General features: G+C 35.7%; 1 protein-coding gene across 5 annotated transcripts in view; it reads right to left on the bottom strand.

Annotated features, from left to right (window-relative positions):
• Nucleotides 1-76: 76 nt before the first annotated feature.
• Nucleotides 77-27,632, bottom strand: part of LOC140152430 (1-phosphatidylinositol 4,5-bisphosphate phosphodiesterase beta-4-like) — a 184,642-nt gene continuing 157,086 nt past the window's right edge. For all 5 annotated transcript variants that reach the window (XM_072174738.1, XM_072174739.1, XM_072174740.1 and 2 more), the window contains 16 exons: nt 24,160-24,304; nt 22,620-22,704; nt 21,968-22,144; nt 20,370-20,637; nt 19,337-19,436; nt 17,659-17,763; nt 17,046-17,134; nt 16,733-16,892; nt 16,296-16,402; nt 15,696-15,811; nt 14,713-14,788; nt 8,965-9,140; nt 7,443-7,544; nt 6,611-6,668; nt 6,203-6,289; nt 77-5,386 (listed from right to left, as the gene is read on the bottom strand). In XM_072174738.1, the coding sequence (XP_072030839.1) occupies nt 5,318-5,386; nt 6,203-6,289; nt 6,611-6,668; nt 7,443-7,544; nt 8,965-9,140; nt 14,713-14,788; nt 15,696-15,811; nt 16,296-16,402; nt 16,733-16,892; nt 17,046-17,134; nt 17,659-17,763; nt 19,337-19,436; nt 20,370-20,637; nt 21,968-22,144; nt 22,620-22,704; nt 24,160-24,304 (1,920 nt within the window). In that variant the 3' untranslated portion in view covers nt 77-5,317. The remainder of the gene's footprint in view (nt 5,387-6,202; nt 6,290-6,610; nt 6,669-7,442; nt 7,545-8,964; nt 9,141-14,712; nt 14,789-15,695; nt 15,812-16,295; nt 16,403-16,732; nt 16,893-17,045; nt 17,135-17,658; nt 17,764-19,336; nt 19,437-20,369; nt 20,638-21,967; nt 22,145-22,619; nt 22,705-24,159; nt 24,305-27,632) is intronic.

Below are 27,632 nucleotides of genomic sequence, written 5' to 3'. Positions count from 1 at the left end.
ATCGCTACCGCATAACAAATTTCACAAATTGTTTTGCCCCCCCTATCAAAATACCCTGGCGCCGCCCCTGCACCAAACTGTCCCACAGTGTAATATGAATTTGTAATGTCGAATTGACTTATTCCTGAATAATTATCAAATTGCACTCCACCAGAGATGTATTGAAAGCCAATTAAATGTATAAGTTACTGGCCAAATAATGAATTGTGAAATATGAATGCTTGCTGTATACATACAAAATTGCACTACGCCCTGGAATAGACAAAGGCTTATGATAAAATACTCTCTACTTCATTAATCAAGATGTCTACAAAGCACCATAACTATATTATTAAACTACACTGTTATTTGCTAAATATGCACCATTTAAGCTTTGGCTTCATTGAATCAATAACAACCGCACACCCCCTGTGGAAGATTTCTGAGTTGTTTTAAGTAACACTGTCTCTGTGTTTTTGTGATAAAATGTTTCCCAAACATGGAACATGACAAAGCCATGTCAGGTAACTCCAACCTTTATTTATTTGGATTACCTGACATGACTTTTTCATGATCTTTATTGATACCTGTTAAGCCTCATGTATGTAATCAAAAATGCAACTCATATAATATCGAGTGTTTAGGACAAGAAGGGCCCAACATCTGCAATAGCTGCAAGGTATTATATTTTAAGTCGTATACAATATAGAATGCAGAAATTATGAAAATGTATTAGGCAGTTATTGCTGATGGGTTTCTTACACTAAACCCTCGATATTCACCAACAAAGTGCATCACATATATATTTGGACTCAAATTTCAGGGTTTTGTTGCAGTCAAATAATATTATATTTTTAAATTGAAATATTAAGTCCAAAATTGCTACAGTTAGGCCCTATGATGACATAATTCATGCTTTTTATGCCAATGTTTATACTGTTTTAAAATAGGTACCACCAAATGAAAATGACAGAGGGAGAACGCATATGGCAAATGGTCTAATTAAGCGAAAAAGTGTGCTCAAAATCTGCTTGACTTTTCATTTGCACACATGTAAGCCTACATGACATTATTAGCACAAATACTGGGTTGGCAATCTATGTATCATTGTGGTCATTGCATATTGGCCTATTCCTGTTGACATCCATACACCTAATCAGATCCAAACAATAACACTAAATGTGAGCCTAATTTGCAAAATGTTCTGATTTCACTAAAGAGGGAGAACTAGCATGATTTATGTCTATAGGTAACCACCATACAGGGAATTGAGCAGTTTCATTGAACATCAATAAGGGGTGTATCAAATATGCTATCAGCATAAATCATAAAAAAACACATGGCGAATAAATAATATTTTCAAAATGGTCTAACACATAATAAATTAACATAGCAAAATAAATAGTAAAGCACACATACCTTTGGAAATTAGAAATAAATAAAATATCTGAATACTCTAGGTAACGAACAATGCATATATAATATTGAAAAATCTACTGTAGGTTTTCAGTTTAGGGGGAAATCTCATTTGGCATTTGTCAATATTAGCTTTGTGATTGTCTACATCATTGCAACCAGCCTTAAATTAGCTTAAAAGCCTAGGGGCATGATAGTAGGTCCCTTAAAGACAGGCATGTCTATTAAATTAAGTGTAATATTTGCATGGTACCAGTTAATATAATCATAATCATATGGATACCTGACCAAATGTACAGCTTAAAAGTAGCCCACATCCAGTATAAGGAATTGAAATTTTGCATGAGATTAGAACAGGTCAGTCTGTATGACATTAATATCCCAGAGAAATAAAGTCTGAATTTGGGGCATAACAAATGACTGGGTTACTATTCATACTGTTCAAATTGAATATATTCTCATACTCTAACACACATGAGATTGAATTGCACACTAGGTATTAATATACACATAATATATTATAATGGGTTATTTCAATTGAAATTCATACATCTCTATGAAAGAGTGAATTTCAAATGGGATTACCTGAATAAGTGACTCCATTTGAAATCCACACCCCCTGTGTGGGAGATTAAGGTGATGTATGGATTTCAATTAGAATAGCCCAATAGCCTCTTGCAGTAATTTGCTACTGCTCCCTTTCTTGTTATGTTTACTTTTGTTACTTTTTGGTCAAACTAACAGATAATAACTAGATACATTTCATGTACTTTGTGTTTGGCCATCCATTAGAAATCCACACTACCCCTGTGGAAGAGTTAGCTTAAGTCTTCCACAGAGGGAGTATGGGTTTCAAATAGAGTAGACAATTAAGTAACTTCCATTTGAAATAAGCATGCCAGCTGTGGAATATACAGGTAAAGCCATATACAGGGGGAGTATGAGTTTCAAAAAAATGAACTCGAACCAATGTGACTTGAAAAACATACTCCCTGTGTGGACGACTCGTCTAAATCTCCCACACAGGTATGACAGATTTCAAACAGAACAGTCCAATTAGTGAGGTTTCACTTTTAAATAATCCCAATTGAATAACATGTTGCACAAGGAAAGTTTGGAAGTATGTCTGCTGTACACAGGTAGATTCTGTGCAAAGCACCATGAGGTACCTGTACCGCATCTGCTGCGGTATTAATAATAGGTACCTGAATATATCTAGGAAATTGGACTTGTCTGTCCGTCTGTCTGTCTAAATAGGACCAATCAGCAATATGTTGATATTTGAGTACGTAAAAAATCAAACATAAAGCTGACACAAAATGATAAATATATGCTTAAAATATCAACCCAAAATATAAAATAACTCATAACATGCACTTGATTCACTTTCACAGATTTCTACTTACTTCTCCAATTCTCTTGCTCATTATTCAATATTTAGATTTTTTCAAAAATAAATTTCAGTATCTCTATTTTATTAGTATACAATATTTAATTGTATGATGTAGATATTAAGGAAGAAATACAAATTGACACTAGATGCCTGCAATGGGCTATTCCAGTTCAAATCCATTCACCCCTATGGAATGCATGACCTTAATCTCCCACACAGAGGTGTAGTTAAAATGGAGGCACCCATACACCCATGTGGAAGGTCATGTCTTCCATAGGGGGTGTATGGATTTCAACTGGAATAGTCCTATGTCTGGAACAGGATTCTACTGTGTTCATGTGAAGGAACCCAACATCACATTTGTGCGTTTTGTTTAAAATTTTCATATAATATTGAACTTGTAATAATAAAAATCCTGATTTGTCTTCTTATATCAAACTACATATTTTTTGTGAATTCATATATTCTCTACTGCAAAATTTCTTAATATTTTTAAGAAAGTTAAACATATATCCAAGATTAAAGAAATTAAAACAATGTGCCCTTATTATACAACAATGGGTTTACATAACGGGCTATTCCAGTTGAAATCCGTACACCCCCTATGGAAGACTTAATCTTCCTATCTTCCACAGGGAGTGTGAATTTCAAATGTCATAACCTGAATGGGTGACTTCATTTGAAATCTACACCCATTTGTGGAAGATGAAGGTCATGTCTTCCAAAGGGGGTGTATGGATTTCAACTGAATTAGCCCAATTCGTAACAGAAGTAAAAACAAAACTCTATTCATAACCATGACTCTTGTTTTACTTTATTTGTCAGACAATTGTACAGACGTACGTCAAGATTTTCGCACACTTTTATTCTTCCTCCTTATCTCAGCATACAGATAACAATGGACAGATCAATACAAATACAATTGAAGGATATTGTGCTTTGCATTATGGGTATTCCACTGCATTATGGGTAATGCTGCCATACAATAGCTGCAGTGGTATTTTTAAGGACTATTCACCCTTTGCGCAGATCTGCCATCTGAATGTCAAAACAAGGTTCTCCATGCAAATGCATGCACAAAGGTTTGTTGCACACCTTACACTACATACCTGAATGCTTTAAGCATGTAATAAATTAAATAATGTGTATGGTTGGGGTAAGCAACATAACATGCACTTTCCAAGTATAACCTTGCTTTGAGATGACAGTGTAAAGGGTCAATTGGTCATCAAAAGCTCCTTATAATTACTCTAACTGCATGCATGCCCCATTAATTACAAAGCCAGCATAGTCCAGAGATGTATATCATTTATGGACTTAGTAGTCTATATTGGTCTCAGCTCTAACAGTCAGAATTGGTTTCAAGTATCAAAGTCTAGTTCTTGGCATAATTTGGTCTCTGATCTCAAAGATGAGTCAAGGCTGACTGAGTTCTGTAAAGTGTCATTCACTGTTTATGAGTTGTTTTTCAACTTTATTTACGAAGTGCTAATAGGCCTAGCATTAATTTTGTATTATTCTTTATTTATATAGAGATATATATCTTCCACTTTTCAAAGAATCATAAAGTAGAGACAATTTATTAAATTCTTTCCAACAATTAAAAAATTAATTTGAGATCTACAATCAGAACTGAACCATACACGATGCTTGCATACAATGTTCTATGTTGACAGTAAATCAATGAGGCTGCATTGAGTATGCTTGTGTCACTTAATGGGAAGGACATGGGGGAATCTAGATGAAATGAATTTAAGACAGCTAGGTTTACATGCCACTGATGACTCGTAAAGTAACACTAGGAAACATGCTCATCTTCTACGGCACAGTTCTTAACTCCTATATGAGTGTACATCCATAGAATAACCTTTGAATGTATTGAGTACAAAAACTCATACCCCACAACCTGAGGTCAAATGTGGAGCTATGATTAGTGAATGGGGGTTATTGAGCTATGCCGTAGGAGTTGAGATCATTTTGGCTCATAGTGTAACCAGCTCATAGGAAGTATAAAAACATCACAAATACATTAAGACTGTCAAGTCTACACACAGTTTTTTTCTAAACAGTTGACCAAGAAGTTTGTAAGGTTTTTTTTTGTTTCTTTTCAATATAATATCATGTAATTTACATTGCACAGAAAGTGTTTAAAGAAAAAAGATATAAAAATTGATAAACATACATCTGTGTACAAGTAGGTTTTCAATTGTCTCTATGACTGCAGCATATAGCAGTCATCTTAGTGGCTACTTTGGCAGCCATCTTGGTTGCTACCTTGGCAGCCATCTTGGTTGCCACCTTAGCAACCATCTTGGTTGGCAGAACTCTGATACATAATTACAGTATAAACAGGAAAGGGGATGCCCACCATGTTGGTTCTGTCTTCTGCTTGTAATTTATATCTCCTAATTACATCCAAGCAATCTGCAGGCATAACAAAGTCACTGATATTGTCCAGTTATATCGCTGCGCTGCAGCAGACATCCGCCATGTGACACAGCACATGGGGCCCCTAGTAATATGAATAGGTCATGCATATGAGTCAGGTTGATTAGCATTTCTAGCTTCTTCTACTGATTGTTTCTGCTTTTGAATCATCTGCAAGAAAGAAATAAAATTATCAAGATAGAAATAAACTTATAGTTCTACATATTTGGATCAAAATCTTTTCTGTAACTTGTTCCCACAAACAAGCAACAAGGTTTCAATGGGTGTGCTGTCAGATTGAAAAGATTGTCAGGCTCAATTTCATCAGGAATCATCTGACTTCTTCAGGATAAAGTCAGATGACAAAAGCTTTTCGATCTGACAACACACCCATTACTACGTTGTTGCTTGTTTCCTGTCAGGAAAGCCGCTACTTATTTGTTCCCACAAAACACATTAACATGTTAGCAGACCGTACTTTGAGATAAAAATAGGTTACATTTTTGAAATTTACTTTTAAAAATTATTGGTTATTAAACCCATGGGCACTACCGGCCAAATGATTGGTCTCTAAGAACTATTTTGATTGGTTACAAAGAAGCCTATATTATACCTTGAGCCAATCAGAGATAGGCCTAAGGTAAGAATATAGTCAGTAGAGCTGAAGTAAGTTTTAATTTGCTAAGACATCCAAAAGCTCCATTTTGATTGGGTTACTCAGATGATTATATAGGCCTAATATATAATTAACCAATCAGATGATTATATAGGCCTAATATATAATTAACCAATCAGATGATTATATAGGCCTAATATATAATTAACTAATCAGAGCTATAAGAAAGGCTGTAGTGCACCCTACCAATTTCTTATTTTGACTGGTGCAACAAATAGGGGAAGTCAAAGATGGAGGGAGCATCACCCACCCCACCCCAGGACCTCCACTGCCAACATATCACACTGGTGTACATAGAATAGTATACTCACCGTATCCTGTTCTTTCTTGAGTATTTCTAATTGTCTGCTGTGTTCTTTAATCACATCATCCCTGGCTTCTGCTTGATGCATTTTCCGCTAAATACCACAAAAAGTCAAATAAAGTATGTGACAATTAATATGCAATAAGCAGATATAGTGACAACAAGCTTTTCTGTTTTCTTCTCTTTCCAAAATCAACTTATACAGTGGTTTCTCTATGTGTTAAAGTTATAATATACAATTTCTGTCCAATTTTAATTTTGCTATTTTTTCACAAAAATGGTAAAATAATAAATATCAGTAATAACTGTCAGGAAGATTTGTAATCAATTTTAAGCCAAAAGAATGAGAAAAAATCAAAATCTATGAATATCCTTTTAACAAAGAATTTACAAAACAATAATTTAAGCTACTTACCCTTTTCCTTTCTTCCATGAATTTCTTTGTGTTGTTACTCTGTAGTTCTTTTACCCTCCTGCAAAATAAATGTTATATATGATTGAAAAACTTTGATGTTCCTGTTACTGATGCACATTCAGGTATGAACCAGCTCAATCATTAAGCTATTCCAATGGAAATCCTTACACCCCAGTCCCACATGAAAGACATTAAATTTCCTCAAATGGGGTGTAGAATTCAAACGGAGTCACTCATTCAGGTCAACTCATTTGAAATTACTCCCTGTGAGGGAAATTAAGGCCATGTCTTCCATAGGGGGTGTGTGGGTTTCAACTGGAATAGCTCAATCTGTTCTGGTTCAGTTAGAGAGGAAACAAGAGCTAAAAGGGGCTGATTTAACTCAAATCCATTTTATTTGGTTCTGACTTCAAAGGTAAAGTTTGTTCGGCTTATACAAGGCGGAAATTATTCGGCTTTTGTTACCGGTACTGCGCGCATCAATAAAGTCCCAACTCACGCTCGCGTAAATTCACATAAGCGTGCACCAGTCACACATTACGCAACGCACAACTAGCTTACACATTGCGCCCAACTGCATGCATGCCATTCTATATCAATACACGGTGTTGTGAGTCTTATTTTTTTCCGCCTTATATAAACCGAACAAACTTTAGCACTCTGCCCTCATCACCCCCAGATAGCAACCAAGTACAAAATGGCTTTGCATGCAATAAAATTACTTCTGTAGTTGATATAATACAAAGGGGTTTGGACATGAATGATTCACATCTTTGTAATTTGTCACTAGGGGTAGTAATCAATGATATTTAACCGATTTGATGTAATTTACCTTTCTCTTTCTGCTTTGTTTTTGACACTCTTATCGTGGCTGACTGCCTTAGTACTTTCCATGGATTGTTTGGCTTGGTTTCCTTTTAATTCCTTCATTTCCCTGCAATTGTATACAAATATATAATCACAGATGTCATTTTCATTCTACAACTCAGATAAAACAAACACCTGGACATACTGTAGTAGTATAGTATAGTAGTATATTTAATCACACCCAAATTGTGGCCCTCATGCCAAATTGCAAGTGGCTTACAATATTAAAATAAAACTAATGGTAATATACAGTATCAATAAGAACAAGAGAAAACACAGCTACTGCTGTTGATATAAACGTGACACGATCTGCTCCATGGGAGCCAAAGGAGGCATTTTTGAAAATTGAGTTCTATAATTATTACCTTATAAAAACAATAGGCTATCAGATACTAAAAACTCCAAAGGTCTAACATACTTGGTTCTAAAGTTCTGAAGCTCTGTGATGGGTATTTTCTTATGTATTTTATTGTTTTTTACTCCATATTTTTGCCTTTATCTCAATTTCAAATTTGCCGCCTTTGGCCCCCATGGACCAGATCATGTCACAAATGAAAACTTATTCAAGATAACATTCAAAAACATTATAACATAACAATTATACACACTACTAAAGAGCAAAAAATGGAACAATATTACCAGATTATCAGAATATGCAAAACAGTTCAGGATAACTAGTTATTTAATAAGTTGATAAAGAATGGCACTGTTTTTAAAATGATTGGTCCTTACATAAAGCTGAGAGATTTGATTTGTATTGGTCTTGGCACCAAGGGGTCATTCCACCCAATCTTGGTTTTGTCCCTTCCCCCCAAGAAATCTGGAAAAATTCCATTTCCCCAATGTTGACATCTATATGTGGGTTTCTGACCAAATTAATCTCATATTTGTTCATTTTAACCCAAAAAGTTTTTGTGCGCATCTCATCCACCCCATGTCAAAAAGAAATCTATGCCACTGCCTACACTTTCAACCTGAGTGATGATACAAAACATGTGGTGCACACACATACTTTATAGTTGTACTCCATTTTATGTGCTCAAAATCATGCGACTTACTGGTAATGTATTCACAGAATATATACAATTCAACCTCTTTTCCATTAACGTCAAATCTACTTCTCCCTTTTCTTTCCACAGGCTAGCATGCTTATATAGACGAATCCAATTTCACGCATTTCTACACCTCAATGGCAGCCATAGCTGGGTCCCCCCTTAGGTCTATTCCACCTAAAATGTGAAATAATGTAGCCTTGGCAGGGATATTAAGCTGCATTCCATCACCCGTGTTGCACGTAGACAAAAGATGATGGAAGTTTACAACACAATACAATTCAACATCAATTTTTAAGCGGATTTAATAGACCCAATTGGGCAGTAACAACACCAGTTTTGTGCAGACGGGACTTGACTCGTTGGATTCGTCTATAGGCTTTTTATCCTGGCTTGAGCATTTTGTCTGATCTGATCGCAGAACTATTACAGTACCTGTCATGTTTCATTTCTAGTTGTTTGAGCTGTTCTACTTGGCTCTCAGTTAGCAGTCTCTTCAGTAAGTCACAGCATTGGTGAACATGAGTTTCACAAAGTCCCATCTCCTCCTCCCGCTGCTTTCCTACTAAATCGGTTAACTCCTGGTCCTGCTCTGTGTTGATTTCTTTTAACTAGATTGATCAAAGACATATAACAATGATGAAAAACAATTTTCTTACTTCATTGTTTTATTGTAGTTGCTTTCAATGGTATCTCTGTGTACTGAGAGTGCTTAGATAACACTTGGCAATAACATGAATCTTACCCTATTCTCCTACAATTTGTGATTTAATGTGTATATGGTCATGTGATAAAGATGTAGGGATTAAGGCAAGATCAAGGTTGTTGCCACACCATGTGTCTTCTGGTTATAAAGTCAACCAATTGGGCTATTCCATTTGAAATTAATCTCCCCCCACAGGGAGTGTGAATTTCAAATGGGGTTACCTGAATGGGTGACTCCATTTGATATCTACATCCCTTGTGTGGGAGATTAAAGTCATGTCTTCCATAGAGGGTGTATAGATTTCAACTGGAATAGCCCCATATAACAAACACCTAACAGTTATAATCACCTCCAGACATTTCATCTGCTTGTTTTATACTATATAGTTTTATATCTTCTAAAAACTTTTTAATTTGGAAGTATTTTCATAATCTAATCTTGAGCCCACATTACTGTAAACATGGTATATAGGCCTACAACAAAGCCAAGTTCATGTGTTAAACCAAATAGATTTTGACAAAAATTCAAATTATAATTATCTTTTTGGTACAAAATGCAATGAAATTGCTATCAAATTATCATTGGCTGACCTCACAACATAAATACATTGGTCTTGTTTTGGTTCCATGAACTCAATTATTATTAATATTGCAATTATTAATTTTGCTATTCTTTCAAAATTGAAAAAAAAAGAAAAAAAAGTTATGTTCATGGAATTCATGTATCATCGTCAGAAAAACACAAAAAAAATTTGTACATACAAAGATTTTCAGAAATCTGACAAATTGCTGCATATATAAAATGTGCAAGTGAGGTTTTAAGATTGCTACAAATCACAAGAGTTACCTTAATGCAGCAGGATATCAGGCACCACTTTTCACCATCATGTTTAACAAAGCAAACAATGTAATGGATTGATGCATTATGTTTCTATATCATTTTATTGTCAAAACTATGTCAAATATTTTTATGAAGAAAATTCAAATATTACTCAAAGCGAAATATTTGCTCCCCAAGAGCAAATGTTAATGTTTTGTTTGTTTTAACAACTTAATTCTTGTTCAGAGATGTCAACTTTAAAGAAACATGATAATTATATATAATTTAAAATATTAATTGCAGCCATATAAGGCCAAGTAAATTAATTATTAGTTTCTCTTCCCCACCCGCATTGTGTTTTGAACAAAAAAAAGTTTTGTTTTGTCGCAAAAAAACAAAACAATAAAAAGACAATATTTTGATTGATTTTCACTGTCAGTACCTTTTCTAGTCTCGTTTGCAGCTACATTGTTCCCTACCTATACATTTGTGTGAGTTATGGAAAAAAAAGACACTAGATGTTTCGTCTTTGGGGAAAAAGACATTATTTTAGAAATGGCAAAAAAAATTGCCCTTATCCTCCTTTTTGAAGTTAGGACGAGAAACTAATAATTCATTTTACTTGGCCTAATGGCATCTACACGTCTGCAAGAACTCTTGTGTTTCATAGTCATCTTGTTCAACTCCAAATCACATCACCAAACAAGTTAACAAACAATAAGATAAGGTTATTCCAGTTGAAATCCATACACCCCCTATGGAAGACATGACCTTGTCCATGCAGGGGGTGTAGATTTCAAATGGAGTCACCCATTTGAAATTCACACTCCCTGTATGAGAGATTAAAGTCATGTCTTCCATAGGTGTATGGATTTCAACTGGTATAACCCATTATGTTCATATTCTCTGTACTTCCAATCCATTTCACAACCTCATATCTCCTGCTGTACAACATCATCAGACCATCTTCCATATCATCACTCACATACATTAACTGGTCCCCTCTTCCCATTGGCATTTCTTAAGCCAGCCTAGGGATGGTTCCTAATTGGTTGCATGGGTTCTCAAGTACAAGTGGATCCCAATTTGTAACAGAACTGTGGATGTCAACAGTTCATGGACAGTGGGTTTCTGTAGTATCATTATAGCATGGATCAATGCATTAATAGCGGACAAATATAGTGAGACTTTTATTAAGTGTGCAAATCATAGGTTTCTATGATTTCATTGTTGGTTTTGGTGTTTCACTTGTCCAACAATATTTAACTAATTGAAATCTGTCAATTGCATAATATTTAGTATTATGGGGTTAGGGTTAGGGTTAGTTTACAGTTAGGGTAAGTACGGGGTTAGGATTAGGGTTACTTTAGAGTTACAGGTATAGGTATCAGATATATAGATTCACTCCCCACATATACACCCCTCTCACCCACACCATAAAAGCCCCACTATTTAACATACAACAAACACCTATGATATTCCTATACAAAGTCTGACTCAAAAACAACTATATACATATTGTATTGTTACTCAATACCAAATTCATCTCTTCAACCCTGTAGTTCTTCCTTCAATCACACAAACTGATTACTATACAAAAGCTAAACTACTAGTACATAAACAATGAATATACATGAAGCATAGTAAAATGATACATAGAATTATCTTCTCACTTGATTCCTCTTCATTCTGCAGCACCATTATATCAATAGTTCAACTCAACTCCTATACTTCTACAGTCATGGACAGCAAGCACTAAAGTAGCTTGTATTGAGTTATTCACCCCCTCCCTATGGAACACTGGCCTTAATCTTCCACAAAGGGAGTGTGAATTTCAAATGGGGATACCTGAATGGTTGATTCCATTTGAAATATACACCCCTTGTGTAGGAAATTAAGGCCATATCTGACATATGGGGATTTGTGTATTCCATCTGGAATAGCCCATCTCAAAACATTCAAGAACCTTGAAACTAATGCATAGTTTTTCATTTATTGTGCACAAATTTGAAATTGTGCATTTTTTTTCTGATTCTTCATTTGTCATCTCTGTGCCGCTGAGTCCATGTTTGTAGATGTACATGCACACTTTTCAGATCACTTCATTTGTCATCTGTTTCATACATTTGTTACCATGTAATTAATCAGATGTTGCTTCATCTGGGCAAATCTAGGCTGTAAAATTGGACTTCAAACAATTTTAATTTTGAGTTCAGGCAAAACTGTTTTTATTTATTTATTTTGGCATTCTAACTTTAGGACAACTTTGTAGCCTTATTTGAGATAAAGCAATATCTAACACAACGGTGGTAATTAAAACTTACATGCCAGACTAGAAACACTGCCAGGGTCAAAGGTCAATAGGTCAGCAGTCTCATCTCATGTCACATGTTTCATCCATGACAAAATCAAGTCACTTTCAAACCACTGAATGCTATAATGTCTGTCACATATATCATCAAGGTACACTCATCCATTCATTACAAGATTTCTTGTTCTTCCGTTCAAAAGAATTACCTTGACGCTAACCTCAAACATCATCATCATCATCATCACACTGGTGCTATCCCACCAATCAATCAATCAATCAATCAAGCAATCTATCAGTCAATCAGTCCATCATACAGAAACACATCTATATCTCAGACATTGTCCACACTAAATCAAGGCGTTTATGTATGAGATATTTACCACAGTCCAAACGAGCACATATGACCTTAAAGGTAGAAGTTTTAGTCTTTTTGTCTTTTTTTAATCAATACCAAATCTAGGATTGGTGGAAGAGAAAAGAAACTGGTACACGTTTTTTAATATATAGAGGAATTAGTTACCATAACAGTTAAAAGTGAAGAAGCAGGGATAGTGCAACACAGTGACAAGTTGGGCAGAAAAAGTATTGGAACAAAGTCTAAATGCCACAATTACATGTCTACAATGATTTTAAAAAGTGGCATTCTGTTGAACGTCAGGAAAGTGTGTTGCTGTGTGTGATTCAATTGCAACTCTCTTGTATTTCATCCAAAGCATTGCAGTCAAAAATAAAATTTGTGGAAACACATAATTTGGTCTATATTTTGTGCATGAAAAAATGTTAAATTTTTTCACTTTTGTGTGTGAAAAGTGACTAATAAAACTATGATATATATTGGTGTCTATTGATGACTTGTAAGTGCATATATTCAAGTGAACGTGGCAAATTGCTCACATATATAATATATATATAGATATATATATGTATATCACGTGCTCCATGTGCTTGACATGTGGGACAAACTACGCTTGCATTTTGTTACCATGGTTACCTGGAAAACTGGAGAGGCTCCTTCAGAGGAAGTGCAACAGAGGAGCGACATGTTGCATGAACTACCAGACCCGTGCACCGACAAAGCCCCACCTCACTCTGAAAATATATTGGGGAAGGCAGGGCCAACAATTTAGCCATCATGTCCAAAGAAAGAATCTTTGCTACACTTACAATGTCCTGCATGCATTTTAAGGTCAAAACACACATATTATGCTAATATCATCAAGTTAATAAGGATTTGGTTTTGTTGTTATGTCAAAATCACAATTAAGGTAAATTGAACATATCATCCAGTTAGGTCACCAAAGGTTGAAATACTCTTTATGTTGTCTATAAAAATAAATTACAGAAAATAAAAATCACTTTTTGAATGACTTCATAAAACTTGTATGAGGTGCATGTATCTGCAGTAAACTGGAATATTGGGCTATTCCAGTTAAAATCTATACACCCCTATGGAAGACATGACCTCAATCTCCCACACAGGGAGCGTAGATTTCAAATGGAGTCACCCATTCAGGTAGCCCCATTTGAAATTCACACTCCCTGTATGGGAGATTAAGGTCATGTCTTCCATAGGGGTGTATGGATTTCAACTGGAATGGCCCACTTTAAAAATCCAAACCATTTTCATTGACATTGAACAAAATAATGCAAAAATTTGAATAACACTTTTTGACATATTTTAATTGGCACCTATGAGCCACATATAGCAGCTGAAATGAAATAAATGAAAAAATATATATAATTGAATTCCTAGCATGAATACATGAGCCTATAACAAATATAATTAATAACATAACACTGTCATGGTCTAAAGCACCTATGTGGATAGTTATGTTTGGAGATGTCTTAGGTATTTATCATTTTGTCTTGGTATCTGGTTCATAGCATCAATAATGGGTCACATCGTCACGTTCGGTGCAAGATAGTTTTAAGTAAACAATTAGTGACCCATCAAGGGTGTTAATTCATTCATGTTTTAGACAATAGTACCAGAACACAATAGAAAGAAGTTGTTTATGATGACAGAATTATTGTGGATCACATGACATTAGTTAGACACATCAAAAAGAAAAATAATCAGATAGGCAAAGGTTTTCTTCTTGACACAAATTGGTTACTAGATACAAAATTTGCAATTAAACAAACATATATATATATGTATAAATATGTATAATGTATCACCATCTTGCACTATCTGTCCAAATCAACTAGAAACGCTAAGATTATAGTAAGGTTGGTCATGTCCACAGCATAGACCCTTAATGCGTGAGTAATGAGTTGAGATTTACTACATATTATAGAGTGCTTTCTTTCTGATTATAAGATTCCGGCTGCTACATGTACATACCCTCTCCAGGTGTGTGTTGACAAGCGATTGCACTTTATGCTCTGTTTCTGACTTTAAGTCACCACAGTTACTCTCCCTGTTAAAATAAAATACAACAATTAACTACATCAATTCCCATAGCTACACATTTGTGCATTATTATTTATGATAAATGTTGGGTTAGGCAATGAAAAAAAACCTGTTCTATGATGGGCAGAGTCACCAAGCAGGATATGTCGGCCGGGATTCTTTTTTTCTGAAAGAGGTTAAATAACCCTTGAAAATCACTGAAAACTTACAAAATCTGGAAAAATTCCAACAATATCAAAAAAATCTGTCAACATCAATCAACGTCGGCCAAACAACAGCTGCTTTCATTTTGGTTGGGTCACTTGAGCTTGTAGAACAGGTGTGGTTTTGTTTGTCGCCTTAACAATGTTGTTTACTCCCCTCTGCTGGCAGTTTACCCTTACAACAGGTGTGGTTGCTGATATCCTGTCAGCTAGTCCACTCTCTCTCTCTCTCTCTCTCTCTCTCTCTGCACATGTTACCACAACCCTCAATATTCCCAAACTTTGAAAATCTTTGATATGGTTCATTGGAAGCTTAAAAGTAGCTATTGATCTTGAATGTGTTACCTATTATTATCCAATATAATTATTACTGTTCACTTAATGGTCTATGAACTGCTGTATTCTACTTAATTACTGCCCTTTCCGACATTTTCAAGTGACAACAAAAGCATCACCTTTTCAATGTATCTGTAACACTAAATTCAATCAGATGTCAAAATAACATCACTATCTAAACCTTTCAGCATGATTTTGATTTAATATACATTGTATTTTAAATGTTTAAGTGTCAAAAGTCCCTATTTGACAATAATTTTCACAGGTTCAAATAGCGCCCCATGGGATGCTAATTAGAATACTGTATTCAATGAGACAACATTTTTCTTTACAAACAAAATGAGATAATCATCAGCCGCTCCCTTAATGACTTACCCCTTCTTCCTGATTGCCTTCTCTAGATTCTTTTCCTTGGTCATTTTGTCTTTTTCATGGTTTGAATCCATCCGGGATCGCATTTGCATTTGTGTTTTTTGTAAACAACTTCTTTCCTGAAAATAATAACCATAATCAAATAGTAATTAGTGTATCCAACAGATGAGATACAAAATTAAATGATACAAGAGGATACCTAGAATGTATATGAATAAACAGATTTGAGCAAGGGGTACCAAGTTGACGTAGGGAGCAAGTAAGACTTAAGGACAAACCAAAGATGTATGTAAACCATAGAAGAGTACACATAATAACACACAAAATCAAATGCATAGAACAAAAGCATCTGTATGCATTGAGTGCATCTCTATAGATCAGCTACAAACAAAAACAACTTATTACTTAGGTTTATAGGCTTACATTTTTCCAAGCTACTTCAAGTAACAGCTCACTGTTTGCCTCCTCCCTTATAGTAGTGCCAAAAAATGCTTGGCCCCCTATAAATTGCTCCCATCCTGTACAATAATTATTTCACCACCGCCACAATGACAAACAGATAAGAACCCAACACACATACAAACTGACAGACAAGTAACTAACCTTGGAATGTTTCTTTTTTGTGGTTTCAAGTTCCTTCTGTTGTTTTCTAGTCAGTTTGAGGTAGGTCTTGTCCTTCTTTAATGCTTCACATGTAAGGATTGGCATGACTGCAATCAAATCAATCAAAAAGGTTTAAAAGGTTGCCTTTTACATAGTTTTCAATGGAAATATTACAAAATCCATGGGGGATTATGGATTTCAACTGGAATAGCCCAATCTATAATATATGTACCTGTCAGGGATGTGTATAAGTCGGACCCCCGGAGATCCCCCTACTGACACTAACCACATCCACTCCTAGCATTTTTGACTCCGTTCTCATGTCACCTTTATTTCTATCAAATAATCTTTTTTGTTGGATATTTAAGCTCAGCAACATTACATACAGTATCTTTATCCCCCTGGCTTTAGCACTGGAAGGGTTAATAAGCTCTTACCTCTTGTTTTGTCTTTTTTATTAATTTCTCCTTGTAGTGAATTGGATGATTTGGTTGTGGGTAAACCAACCGATGTTGGGGTTGTAGGAGACTTGGTCTCGTTCGGGTGTTGTGTAGCATTGGATGTTTTCTTGGTGGCAGGGACTATTGTGATTTCATCCTGCAAAAAGAAATCAAAGTTATTATTAAACCTTCAATTAACTTTGACATAAGTTTTAAATGTTTTACTCTATCATGGAAGGAAAGCATACATCTATGAATGTGATGTTCTTTAACATATCTAACAAATAAGGCACACTAAACATAAGCTTACCAATTTGATGCCAAAGGATTCCATCTGTTTGGCTCTCTTGTCTGCCTGAGACAAGTGCTTCAATGGGTCTGATAAGGCTGATACAAAAGCTGAAAAGATATGATGACAAAAAGGACAAAAATGGGAATTGACATGATTATTTGATCATTATGATTATTTTTGCTGCACGCACATAGGAATGTTTTGTAGCAATGAAGACAACAGGTTTTAAGAGGGAAAATGATAATACTAAATCAGTTTGGAGAAAACCTCTTTAGCAACAACATTTAAAACAACATTAATTAATGTAAATATAATTCGAATTACGGGACCAGATTTCTATAAATATATACCTCTAATGGGACTAGTTTTAATGAAAGTCAAAAAGTCACATTTTGATCAACTTTTGATCAAAAATTCCAAACAATAGATACATGGGTATGGAATCAAAAAATTTGGAGTTTCCCTTTGGAGACTAGAAGAAGTGAATTTGATATCCATAGCAGGAGATTATCGATAGTCTCACTTTTTTCAGATCGAGCATGGGTACCCAGCCAGAATATGCATCCAAGTTTAGGTCCTCAAATATATAGTAAACCCAATGCACATAGGGCAGTTATATTATTGCACATACCTGCTAATCCATCTGGTACGTAAGTCTTGAGTTGTATACAACAGAACAGAGTTGGTAATGACAGTGGAAAGTTGCCCTCTGTTCTCAATGAAATATGCCTATAACCTGCGACAAAAAATAGCCAAAAAAACAAAATCAGATGATGATAGTTTTATAAATGGTGTGGGATGATGTAGTGTGGTATGTGGTAGTGTAGAGCAGTGTGGTGTAGTGTGATATGATGTCCTGTGGTGTATGGCATTGTGACGAGCAGTGTGGTATTGTGTGGTATGATGTAGTGTGGTATGTGGTGTAGTGAAGAGCAGTGTGGTGTAGTGTGGTATGATGTAGTGTGGTATGTGGTGTAGTGAAGAGCTGTGTGGTGTAGTGTGATATGATGTACTGTGGTGTATGGTGTAGTGAAGAGCAGTGTGGTGAAGTGGGGTATGATGTAGTATGGTGTGTGGTGTGGTGTAGTGTAGGGTTTTCTTTAAGCATTTTGCTGAAGGGGTATTTTCAAATTTTTTGGACCCTTACAATTGTGATATTTTTCCGCTGAAGGGGTCCAAAACATTGGCCAAGGGGTATTTTTTTTTATTTTGGAAAACGTTTTTAACAATATTGAGTGTTTTTATTCAAATCTTGTAACATTTGAACGCGTACGTTTTCAAGATTTTGTACACGTTGGACTTTGAACTTTTGGATTTGAAGGGGTCTGCAAAGTGTGTGAATGCGTAAATACGCATGTTTTGTGCGTTAAAGTAAACCCTGGTGTAGTGTTCAGCAGTGTGGGGTAGTGTGGTATGATGTGAGGTGTAGTGAGGAACAGTGTGGTGTAGTGTGGTATGATGTTGTATGGTGTGTGGTGTCGTGAAGAGCAGTGTGGTGTAGTGTGGTGTAGTGTGGTATGATGTAGTATGGTGTGTGGTATGGTATAGTGAAGAGCAGTGTGGGGTACTGTTGTATGATGTAGTATGGTGTGTTGTGTAGTGAAGAGCAGTGTGGTGTAGTGTGGTATGAGGTGGTGTGGTGCATGGTGTAGTGTAGAGCAGTGTGGTGCAGTGTGGTATGATGTAGTGTGGTATGTGGTGTAGTGAAGAGCAGTGTGGTGTAGTGTGATATGATGTACTGTCGTGTATGGTGTAGTGAAGAGCAGTGTGGTGAAGTGTGGTATGATGTAGTATGGTGTGTGGTGTGGTGTGGTGTAGTGTAGAGCAGTGTGGGGTAGTGTGGTATGATGTTGTATGGTATGTGGTGTAGTGAGGAACAGTGTGGTGTAGTGTGGTATGATGTTGTATGGTGTGTGGTGTCGTGAAGAGCAGTGTGGTGTAGTGTGGTATGATGTAGTATGGTGTGTGGTGTGGTATAGTGAAGAGCAGTGTGGGGTAGCGTTGTATGATGTAGTATGGTGTGTGGTGTAGTGAAGAGCAGTGTGGTGTAGTGCGGTATGAGGTGGTGTGGTGCATGGTGTAGTGTAGAGCTGTGTGGTGTAGTGTGGTATGATATGGTGTGGTGAATGGTGTAGTGAAGGGCAGTTTGGTGTAGTGTGGTATGATGTAGTATGGTTTGTGGTGTAGTGAGGAGCAGTGTTGTGTAGTGTGGTATGATGTAGTGTTAATTGAGTTACACCAGAGTACAGAATAGTATCTGTATAAAAGCATTTACAAATCAATTATTTTGAATTGAATTTGAAGCTTACCTGCTTGTAAACCATCTAATGGCAGAATTCGTTGTCCTATTAATTTGCTACCTTCTTCAAAGACAGCTATTCGTATTACTGCTAAGTCAGGTAAAACCACCTACACAATCAACAAGCAAATTCAATCAAATGGTTAATAATTTGGTGGTTATAAAATTATGCATGTTACTTATTATTGCATCATTTCCTAGGCTACAATGAGTCATGCTTTGTTTTGCTTTTTCTTCGGTTAGGAGCTTTAAATTATATTTGAGTACATTGATATAACCTAAATAATATACCTTAGATCCTATTAAACATAAACATGGCAACAGGCATTGCGGAATTTTTTTATTTCCACTTGCCCACCGGGCATGTCCACATAAATTTCCACTTGCCCGAATTAATATTTTACTTGCCCTGTTTTTGTTTGTATGCATAAACCGTGCAAATTTACCATAGCCGATAAGATAGTTGCCAGATAAGGCATGCAGACTATTCAAGGTATTTCTTTTTTTGAGGGCCACCTAATACTGCCTGTTGCTGAGAGTTAGAAGTAACATATACTGTGGGCGATGCAATAGTAATTTCACATGGTTTGTCTTACTCAATAAATTTTGTGATGACAAAATGGGGCAATTATTGTTTTATCTTCTTCATATATTGCTCTGAAAATCTAATCAGGTTGATAAACTCTGGCCCTGCCATTCCATACCACGTTACTTCACTGTATCCCATATGGATCTCTGGATATTGGGAACAAAGAAAAACCTACCCAAAATGGATCCTGCACACATACAACCCCACCCCTACGTATAGTCTGAAGGAGCACACTCCAAAATCCTCCTTCAAGGCACAGGAATAAAAAGAAAAAAACAGCAGTGCAGTCAAGATGTAAAACTTCATTCAATTCCCTGCTGTTGTAAGTGTCCGTACAGAAGCCTCTAACATTTCAGTAAATTGTCTAATTTATCGCTTATTAGGTCCCTTTCAATCTCATATTCACCTTTTCAGTAACCTGAGTTGTATATTTTGTACAATTTGCATGACTTACCTTCCTGAATACAAAAGGTTCATCATTATACACAGGATTAAGTCCATTGTTTGGAATTGTCTTTGTTCTATGTTCTCTTCGTATAGTATCTGTAGGAAGTCCATACATATCTACTTCTACATAGGTGCCAACTTTCTTGTCTGATAAAAACTGTCCCGATATGACTTGGACTGAACATGTTGCTGCTATTACCCCATCTACAGGTGACTCTGAGAAAGGGTCAAAGGTCCTGTCTGGTCTCCTCATAAAATCAGGTTTCAGAAGGAACCTAATTGAAACAATATTAGAAACACAAATGTGAGTATTAAATAAGAACAAGGGTCACTAAACCTGCAATGGACTATGTCAGTTGAAATACATATATCCCTTATCTCCCATACAGGGCGGGAAGAATTAAAATAGATTCACCCATTCAGGTAACCCTGTATGGAATTCATACCCCTGTGTGGGAGGTTAAGGTCTCTCTTCCACGGAGGGTGTATGGATTTCAATTGTAACAGCCCAATTTGAGATTTTCCCACAATTTTGATAGTTATGCGACTATTCAAGATTGACACCTGTGATTAACGATAGTTTTTTTTTAGCTGACAGAAACCAATGACTGCCAGAGAAAAAATTGGGTGACTCTTCATTGATGTGAATCACGATCAGAACTTTCAATGAACAGTAAGGTTATCAGAAGAGCCTAACGATATTTGAATGCTTTAAAATTACTTTCAAAATAGAATGCTGGGCATATCACTTTAAAGATGCTGCAACTCATATATCATTTTTTAGTTTGACCATTCAATTGCATTTGTAACTTCACATATAATATGGTTGAAATTGTATTAAAGTTAGTTTTATCATGTGACTTTAGGGGCTATCATTTTCTTCAGAAGGGGCGTCCCAAATTTACAAAAAGTCAGCGTCAATAAAATTGTGACCTCCTATTTTGGCAACAAAAATTTTATGACCCCACCCACACCACTGATACATTTTACCCCTAAACAGGATAAAATTGTATTGCAATCAGTTTTTTTGAATAAAGTAAACACACTATCTGTGGTCATCTTGTGACTCCCTACATTTTGGTCATCAAAAATTGCATGACTCCCCACCCTATTTTTCTTATGACCCCCCCATATATTTGGGATCCCCTTCCGAAGAAAATGATAGTCCCCTTATGGGAACAAACCAAAAGTTTGACGATATTCTATCAATGAAAGTGCTTTCATTAGGAAGCTAACCCCACCCTATTTTCCTGAAATATTGAATGATTTTATTCACCATTCACCACAAGCATGTGAATCAATGACATGACATGACATGAGTTAAGCACAATTTTAAGATTGTTATCAAATTTGATTCCCACCAAATCTTATTTGTAACTATCAGATATGTGATTTTTCATTTCATCTGAATTAATGAGGTAAAATGAAAGAAACATGCTGTTTCATGCTGATAATTAGATTGTGAATGCGGTTAATGGTGTATCTGATTGGCTAGATATGATTCAAAATCAGAATTTTGAAGAAAAAAAATTGAGGGCGTCCTCTTGTGCAAATGTTACAATGTCGCTTTAAGAAATAAGTTGTGCAATTATCCTATCTACTCACCCACAAGAACCGTTGTATTCAAACTTGCCCTGATTCAGCTGCATACCAATGTCTGGAGTTTGGAAGTTGAGTGCCACCATCTGACATCCAGCATTCCAGAAGATTTGTGGCATATAATTACTAGAGTCATAGCGCCCTCCTTTGGGATAGATGCGACTCATCTGTCGCTTGTTATAGCTGGGTAAGAGGGGATGGAGTTAAGGAATCTGGTATGTATATCAAGAAATGTGGTTTCATAAAAATATGCATCTTCTGAACCAAAAAAATTTTTTCCCCAAAAGGATCTCAAAATTTTAGGTCTTTTGGGGGGAAATATGTGTATCTTTAACACAAAAGGTTAAAAATTTCAAATAATGGTCTGCTTTTCCTCCCAGCTACATACACTTTAAGTACATATCATTAGATTTATAAAGTTTACTTTTAAATATCAAAAATAAAATTTTTAAATAATTTGCCATAAAATTTGTATTATATCACAAATTTTTTTAATCAAAATTATTTGATATGATCATGACATTTCTCATATTCTGAATGCAATTTGATGTCTGATGTGCTCTCATGTGCCACAAAAATACTGTGTAAATGTTGCTATCTGATTCCTTAAGCTAATTTTCTCCATGAAATATTCTGATTAGAAACAAGAAAAGGATACTTGACAAATTCTATACATGATGTGCGAATATAACCAAGGCCTACAGACTCGTTGAAGGAGGACATTTGGTAGTGAAAATTCCGTTCTGAAAAAAAAAAGACAATTTTGGTGATAAATGAGAGGATATTCATATGAAGTGGTAAGAAGGCAAACAACAGAAGATTATCTTAGATGACCATGCATGTAGCTTTGAAAGTTTGAATTTTAGCGCACAATTTTGTCAAATGGCAAACATTCAATTTTCATTTCTGCACATGCATGTGTCGATAAAGTCCCAACTTATGGTTGCGTAAATGCATATAACGCTCATTCTACAAAATCCGGTGCCAATCCACTATAAAAATTGAAAAAATAAAAGTTGTTCAAAAAGACCTGTTTTTTGTGTTTTTAAGAGTAAATGTATCACTACTTTCAGATGTAAAAAATTGCCAACACCACTTGCATATTTTTCTTTCAGGAAGTCATAATGTTTTTTAACACTAAAACTCAATGTAATGTGAGCTACGTTACTGACTACAAAATGGGCTGGTTTTACTCAATCCAAGGTCATAAAAAGCAAACTAAAGATCACTTGAGTGAAATGTAAAACAGATTTCACCATTTCATAGGAGTTTTGAACATGCGTAAATGAGTGTGTAACGTAGCTCACAGTAACGTAGCTCACTGGTTTTTAATGTTTTTAATGTGATTTGCGAACGTTAGAACGTTATGTCGGTTAATTATAATATAAGTGGGGTTCGACCACTGGTAGCTTTCACATATTATTAGGAAGTACATGTAATACAAGTGCATACTATAGAATCCTGGTAACGTAGCTCACCAATCTTAACATGGTCGGTCGAAATTTCAATGTTTACGACATTTCTATGCCAAAAATGCTACAGCATCACAATTTTACTGTGATTTTAAAAACCTATGAGTGTTTCCTTTCAAAACCGCAAATTACATTGATACCTCTGTTTTACTTCTTTCCAATAACGTGTGTTAAAAAGGGGTAACGTAGCTCACAGCGTTTTGGTGGAAAGTGCAATTTATTTTAGAATTACACAAAGACATTTTAATCACTAAAAAATAATGTTGATAAACAATATCATGGTGCGTTATCTAATTAAAAAACAACAAATATGTAAAGAAATCGCATTTATTCAAAGAAAATATTCAGGGTTAGATGTGACACTTGAGCAGTGGAAACGCATTTTTAGCATTTTTTGAGCCTTTGCAAGGGTTAATCAGGCTGAAGAAAGCATTTAAAGTATGGAAAACTATATATGTCCGTGTAGATCTCGTTGAGTTCTACCAGAAAAACAACATATTTGATGCCCTAAATGCTTGACAAAGTGTTTGTGGACCAAAGAATGGAAAAAAGGCTATTGGCACCGGATTTTGTAGAATGAGCGATAAGCGAGTGCCATTATTACACATTACACAATCACAATTAGCATAGATGTTGAGCCCATGTCATTCAATATCAATTCGATATATCAATGAGTCTTGCCATTTATAAGTTGAACAAAGTAGGCTATAGTGGAAACCAGCTTACCTTCCGACACATCAAAGCCGCTGAATTTGACTGGCTGTGCATAGTTGACCAGGCTTGATAGGAGTGGATGGATATTGGTGGTGGCACTGATGTAGCGATACTTTCTGATCATCTCTTCTTCCTCTTCTTGTGATAGTGCCTCTCCCTATACACACACATATAAAACAAACTAATCATGAAAACTGATACCTATCCATATCTCAGATAATAATCTATAGTCTATAGATGAGATAACATGTGTTTACAATAATTTTGTTATGCCCTCTGTTGGTCCGAGATAAAATTGCCAGGCAAAAGTCCCTATAGACTACATGGAGGTAGTTATATTTTTTTCATTAGGTTTTCAACTGCTTCATTAGATTCCATTAATATATTTCAATCAGACACACTGCTTGATTTGGAGGAAATCTTGAAGTTTTGAAGTAAAGTATAGTTGTGCATGAAACATTGCTTCTTAATCTCCCACACTGCAGGTGCATATTTTAAATGGAGTCACCCATTCAAGTAACTCCATTTGAAATTCACACTCCCTGTGTGTAAGATAAAGGTCATGTCTTCCATAGGGGGTGTATGGATTTCCACTGGAATATCCATTTGCATCCTAATTTAAGGACATATTGTCTGACAATACAAGGCGGTTCTCGAACCATGAGTCTAGCCTGCTTTTGCGACCGCCTGCTTTTGCAATTACGTTTGATAACAAATGAAACTGCAACAATCTATGGTGATTTAACCACAAAATGACCTTGACACTTTTTGCCTCGCTACGGTGGTCGTTTATACCAAATTTCAAACCTTCAACAATCTATGATGATTTGAGCCCAGATGACCCCAAATTGACCTTGACATTTTTTGTCTCACTACAATGGTCGTTCCCACTGACTTTCATGAACCTGCAACAATCTATGGTGAATTAACCCTGGATGACCTCAAAATGACCTTGCGATTTAGCATATTTTGCACCGAAAATCTAATTGAGAACCTCTGACTATGCTACATGTACTCCCCCACCAAGTTATATCACTGTAGGTCTTCCCCATACCGATCTTCAGATAATCTGTTCACATATTTTGCTTGATATACATAAATTATGCAAATTAGGTACATAATTACCATATTTTGTGATGAAAATCTAATCAGGTTGAGAAGCTCAGACCCGCTACTCCTCACCAAGATACATCACTGTACCCCATATGGATCTTCAGAAAATCTGTTCACAAGGTATTTTGCTTGATACGCATAAATTGTGCAAATTTACTTAATAACCATATTTTGTGCTGAAAATCTAATCAAGTCGAGACCCTCTGGTCATGCTACCCCACCCAGTTTCATCATCATAGCACTTACAGTTCTCAAGATAATGTGTTCACAAGCGTTTCACAAGGTATTTTGCTTGATACAAATAAATTATGCAAATTAGATACTTAATTACCATATTTTGCGCTGAAATACTAATCAGGTCAAGAACCTCTGGCCACGCTACGGTACTCCTCACCAACTTACATCACCATACCCCATACGGATCTCCAGATAGTATGTTCACAAGGTATTTTGCTTGATATGCATTAATTATGCAAATTAGGTACTTAATTACCATATTTGGTGCTGAATATCTTATCAGGTCAAGACTCTCTAGTCATGGCTACCCCCCGGGGGCTATCCCGTTCCAAGTTTCATCATCATAGCACTTATGGTTCTCAAGATAACATGTTCACAAGCTTTTTTTAATACACACCCCAGTGATTACTAACTGAACATGGTTCAGGCGAGACAAAAAACAACTAACCTTGTTACCAATCCATTTATTCTAAGCAAGCACCTTTGACCTCTTCACTGGTTCATTAATGAGTGAGATTTGACATAAGACTAATTGTGTTAACATGGTCATCATGTCACAAGAAGACAAACAATCTAATTCATCACATTACAATGTCTTATTAACAACACCGTACAACAAATGCACCAGAACTTCAGAATTAAAACATGTAGCAACTATGTTCTAAAGGGTCCACAGCAAACTAGATTAAATCTACTATGCTAAAGTGTTTTATCATATATTAGTATAATATTGTTAGTTAATGAAGAACATCAATTCATGTAACATTACTATCTTTTTGATTTTCACACTTCATGACCAATACATGATCAAACATTTATCACTGTCACAAAGGATTGGGCCCAGATTTACTCACAAATTTCAATTTTAATTTCTTTCATCTTTGTAACTATACCATTTTATTATCCACTCTTCACATTGTCTTCCTTAAATCATTTTAAGCTTTCTACTGCTTCTTTTCTGATTTTGATTATTTTCCTTCTGATTCTTCTGACTATTTTTTTTCTTTTTCTTTTGATTCTGATAACGAACACACTTTCTTCTATATTACATAATAGCCACTGGACAAGATCCAGCTAACCAAGCGATTCAATCAAGTTTTTTTTTTTTTTTTTTTTTTTTCTACAAAGGTAATCTACTCACTGTAAATGTGTGTTAATTGATCACAAAAGCAAAGAAAACAAATCCCTCTTTCCATTTGATGTAAACAAGAGTAGTGCAGCAATTATACAGATTGAGTGCTACATACTTGACATCTTTGTGGCATCCCCATCCCTTCATTTCTGCAGGTTTATTTTCACTCATTTTCCACCTTATACAGATTGAGTGCTTCATACTTGACATCTTTCTGGCATCCCCATCCCTTCACTTCTGCAGGTTTATTTTCACTCATTGTCCACCTTATACAGATTGAGTGCTTCATAAGTGACATCTTTCTGGCATCCCCATCCCTTCACTTCTGCAGGTTTATTTTCACTCATTGTCCACCTTATACAGATTGAGTGCTTCATACTTGACATCTTTCTGGCATCCCCATCCCTTCACTTCTGCAGGTTTATTTTCACTCATTGTCCACCTTATACAGATTGAGTGCTTCATACATGACATCTTTGTGGCATCCCCATCCCTTCACTTCTATAGGTTTATTTTTACTCATTGTCCACCTTATACAGATTGAGTGCTTCATACATGACATCTTTGTGTCATCCCCATCCCTTCACTTCTATAGGTTTATTTTTACTCATTGTCCACCTTATACAGATTGAGTGCTTCATACATGACATCTTTGTGGCATTCTCATCCCTTCACTTCTGCAGGTTTATTTTTACTCATTGTCCACCTTATACAGATTGTATGCCTTCATACTTGGCATCTTTGTGGCATTCTCATCCCTTCACTTCTTCCGCTTCTTCTGCAGGTTTATTTCATTTTTTTAGCATCTTTGTGGCATTCCCATCTCTTCACTTCTTCTGCAGGTTTATTTTCACTCATTGTCCACCTTATACACATTAGGTGCCTTCATACTTGGAATCTTTGTGGCATCCCCATCTCTTCACTTCTTATGCACGTTTATTTCATACTTGGCATCTTTGTGGCATCCCCATCTCTTCTCTTCTTCATACTTGGCATCTTTGTG

The sequence above is a fragment of the Amphiura filiformis genome, chromosome 5, assembly GCF_039555335.1.
Source record: "Amphiura filiformis chromosome 5, Afil_fr2py, whole genome shotgun sequence".
Lineage (NCBI taxonomy): Eukaryota > Metazoa > Echinodermata > Ophiuroidea > Amphilepidida > Amphiuridae > Amphiura > Amphiura filiformis.
Note: the sequence above shows the minus strand (reverse complement) of the source record. Positions and strands in the feature narration are given on the sequence as shown.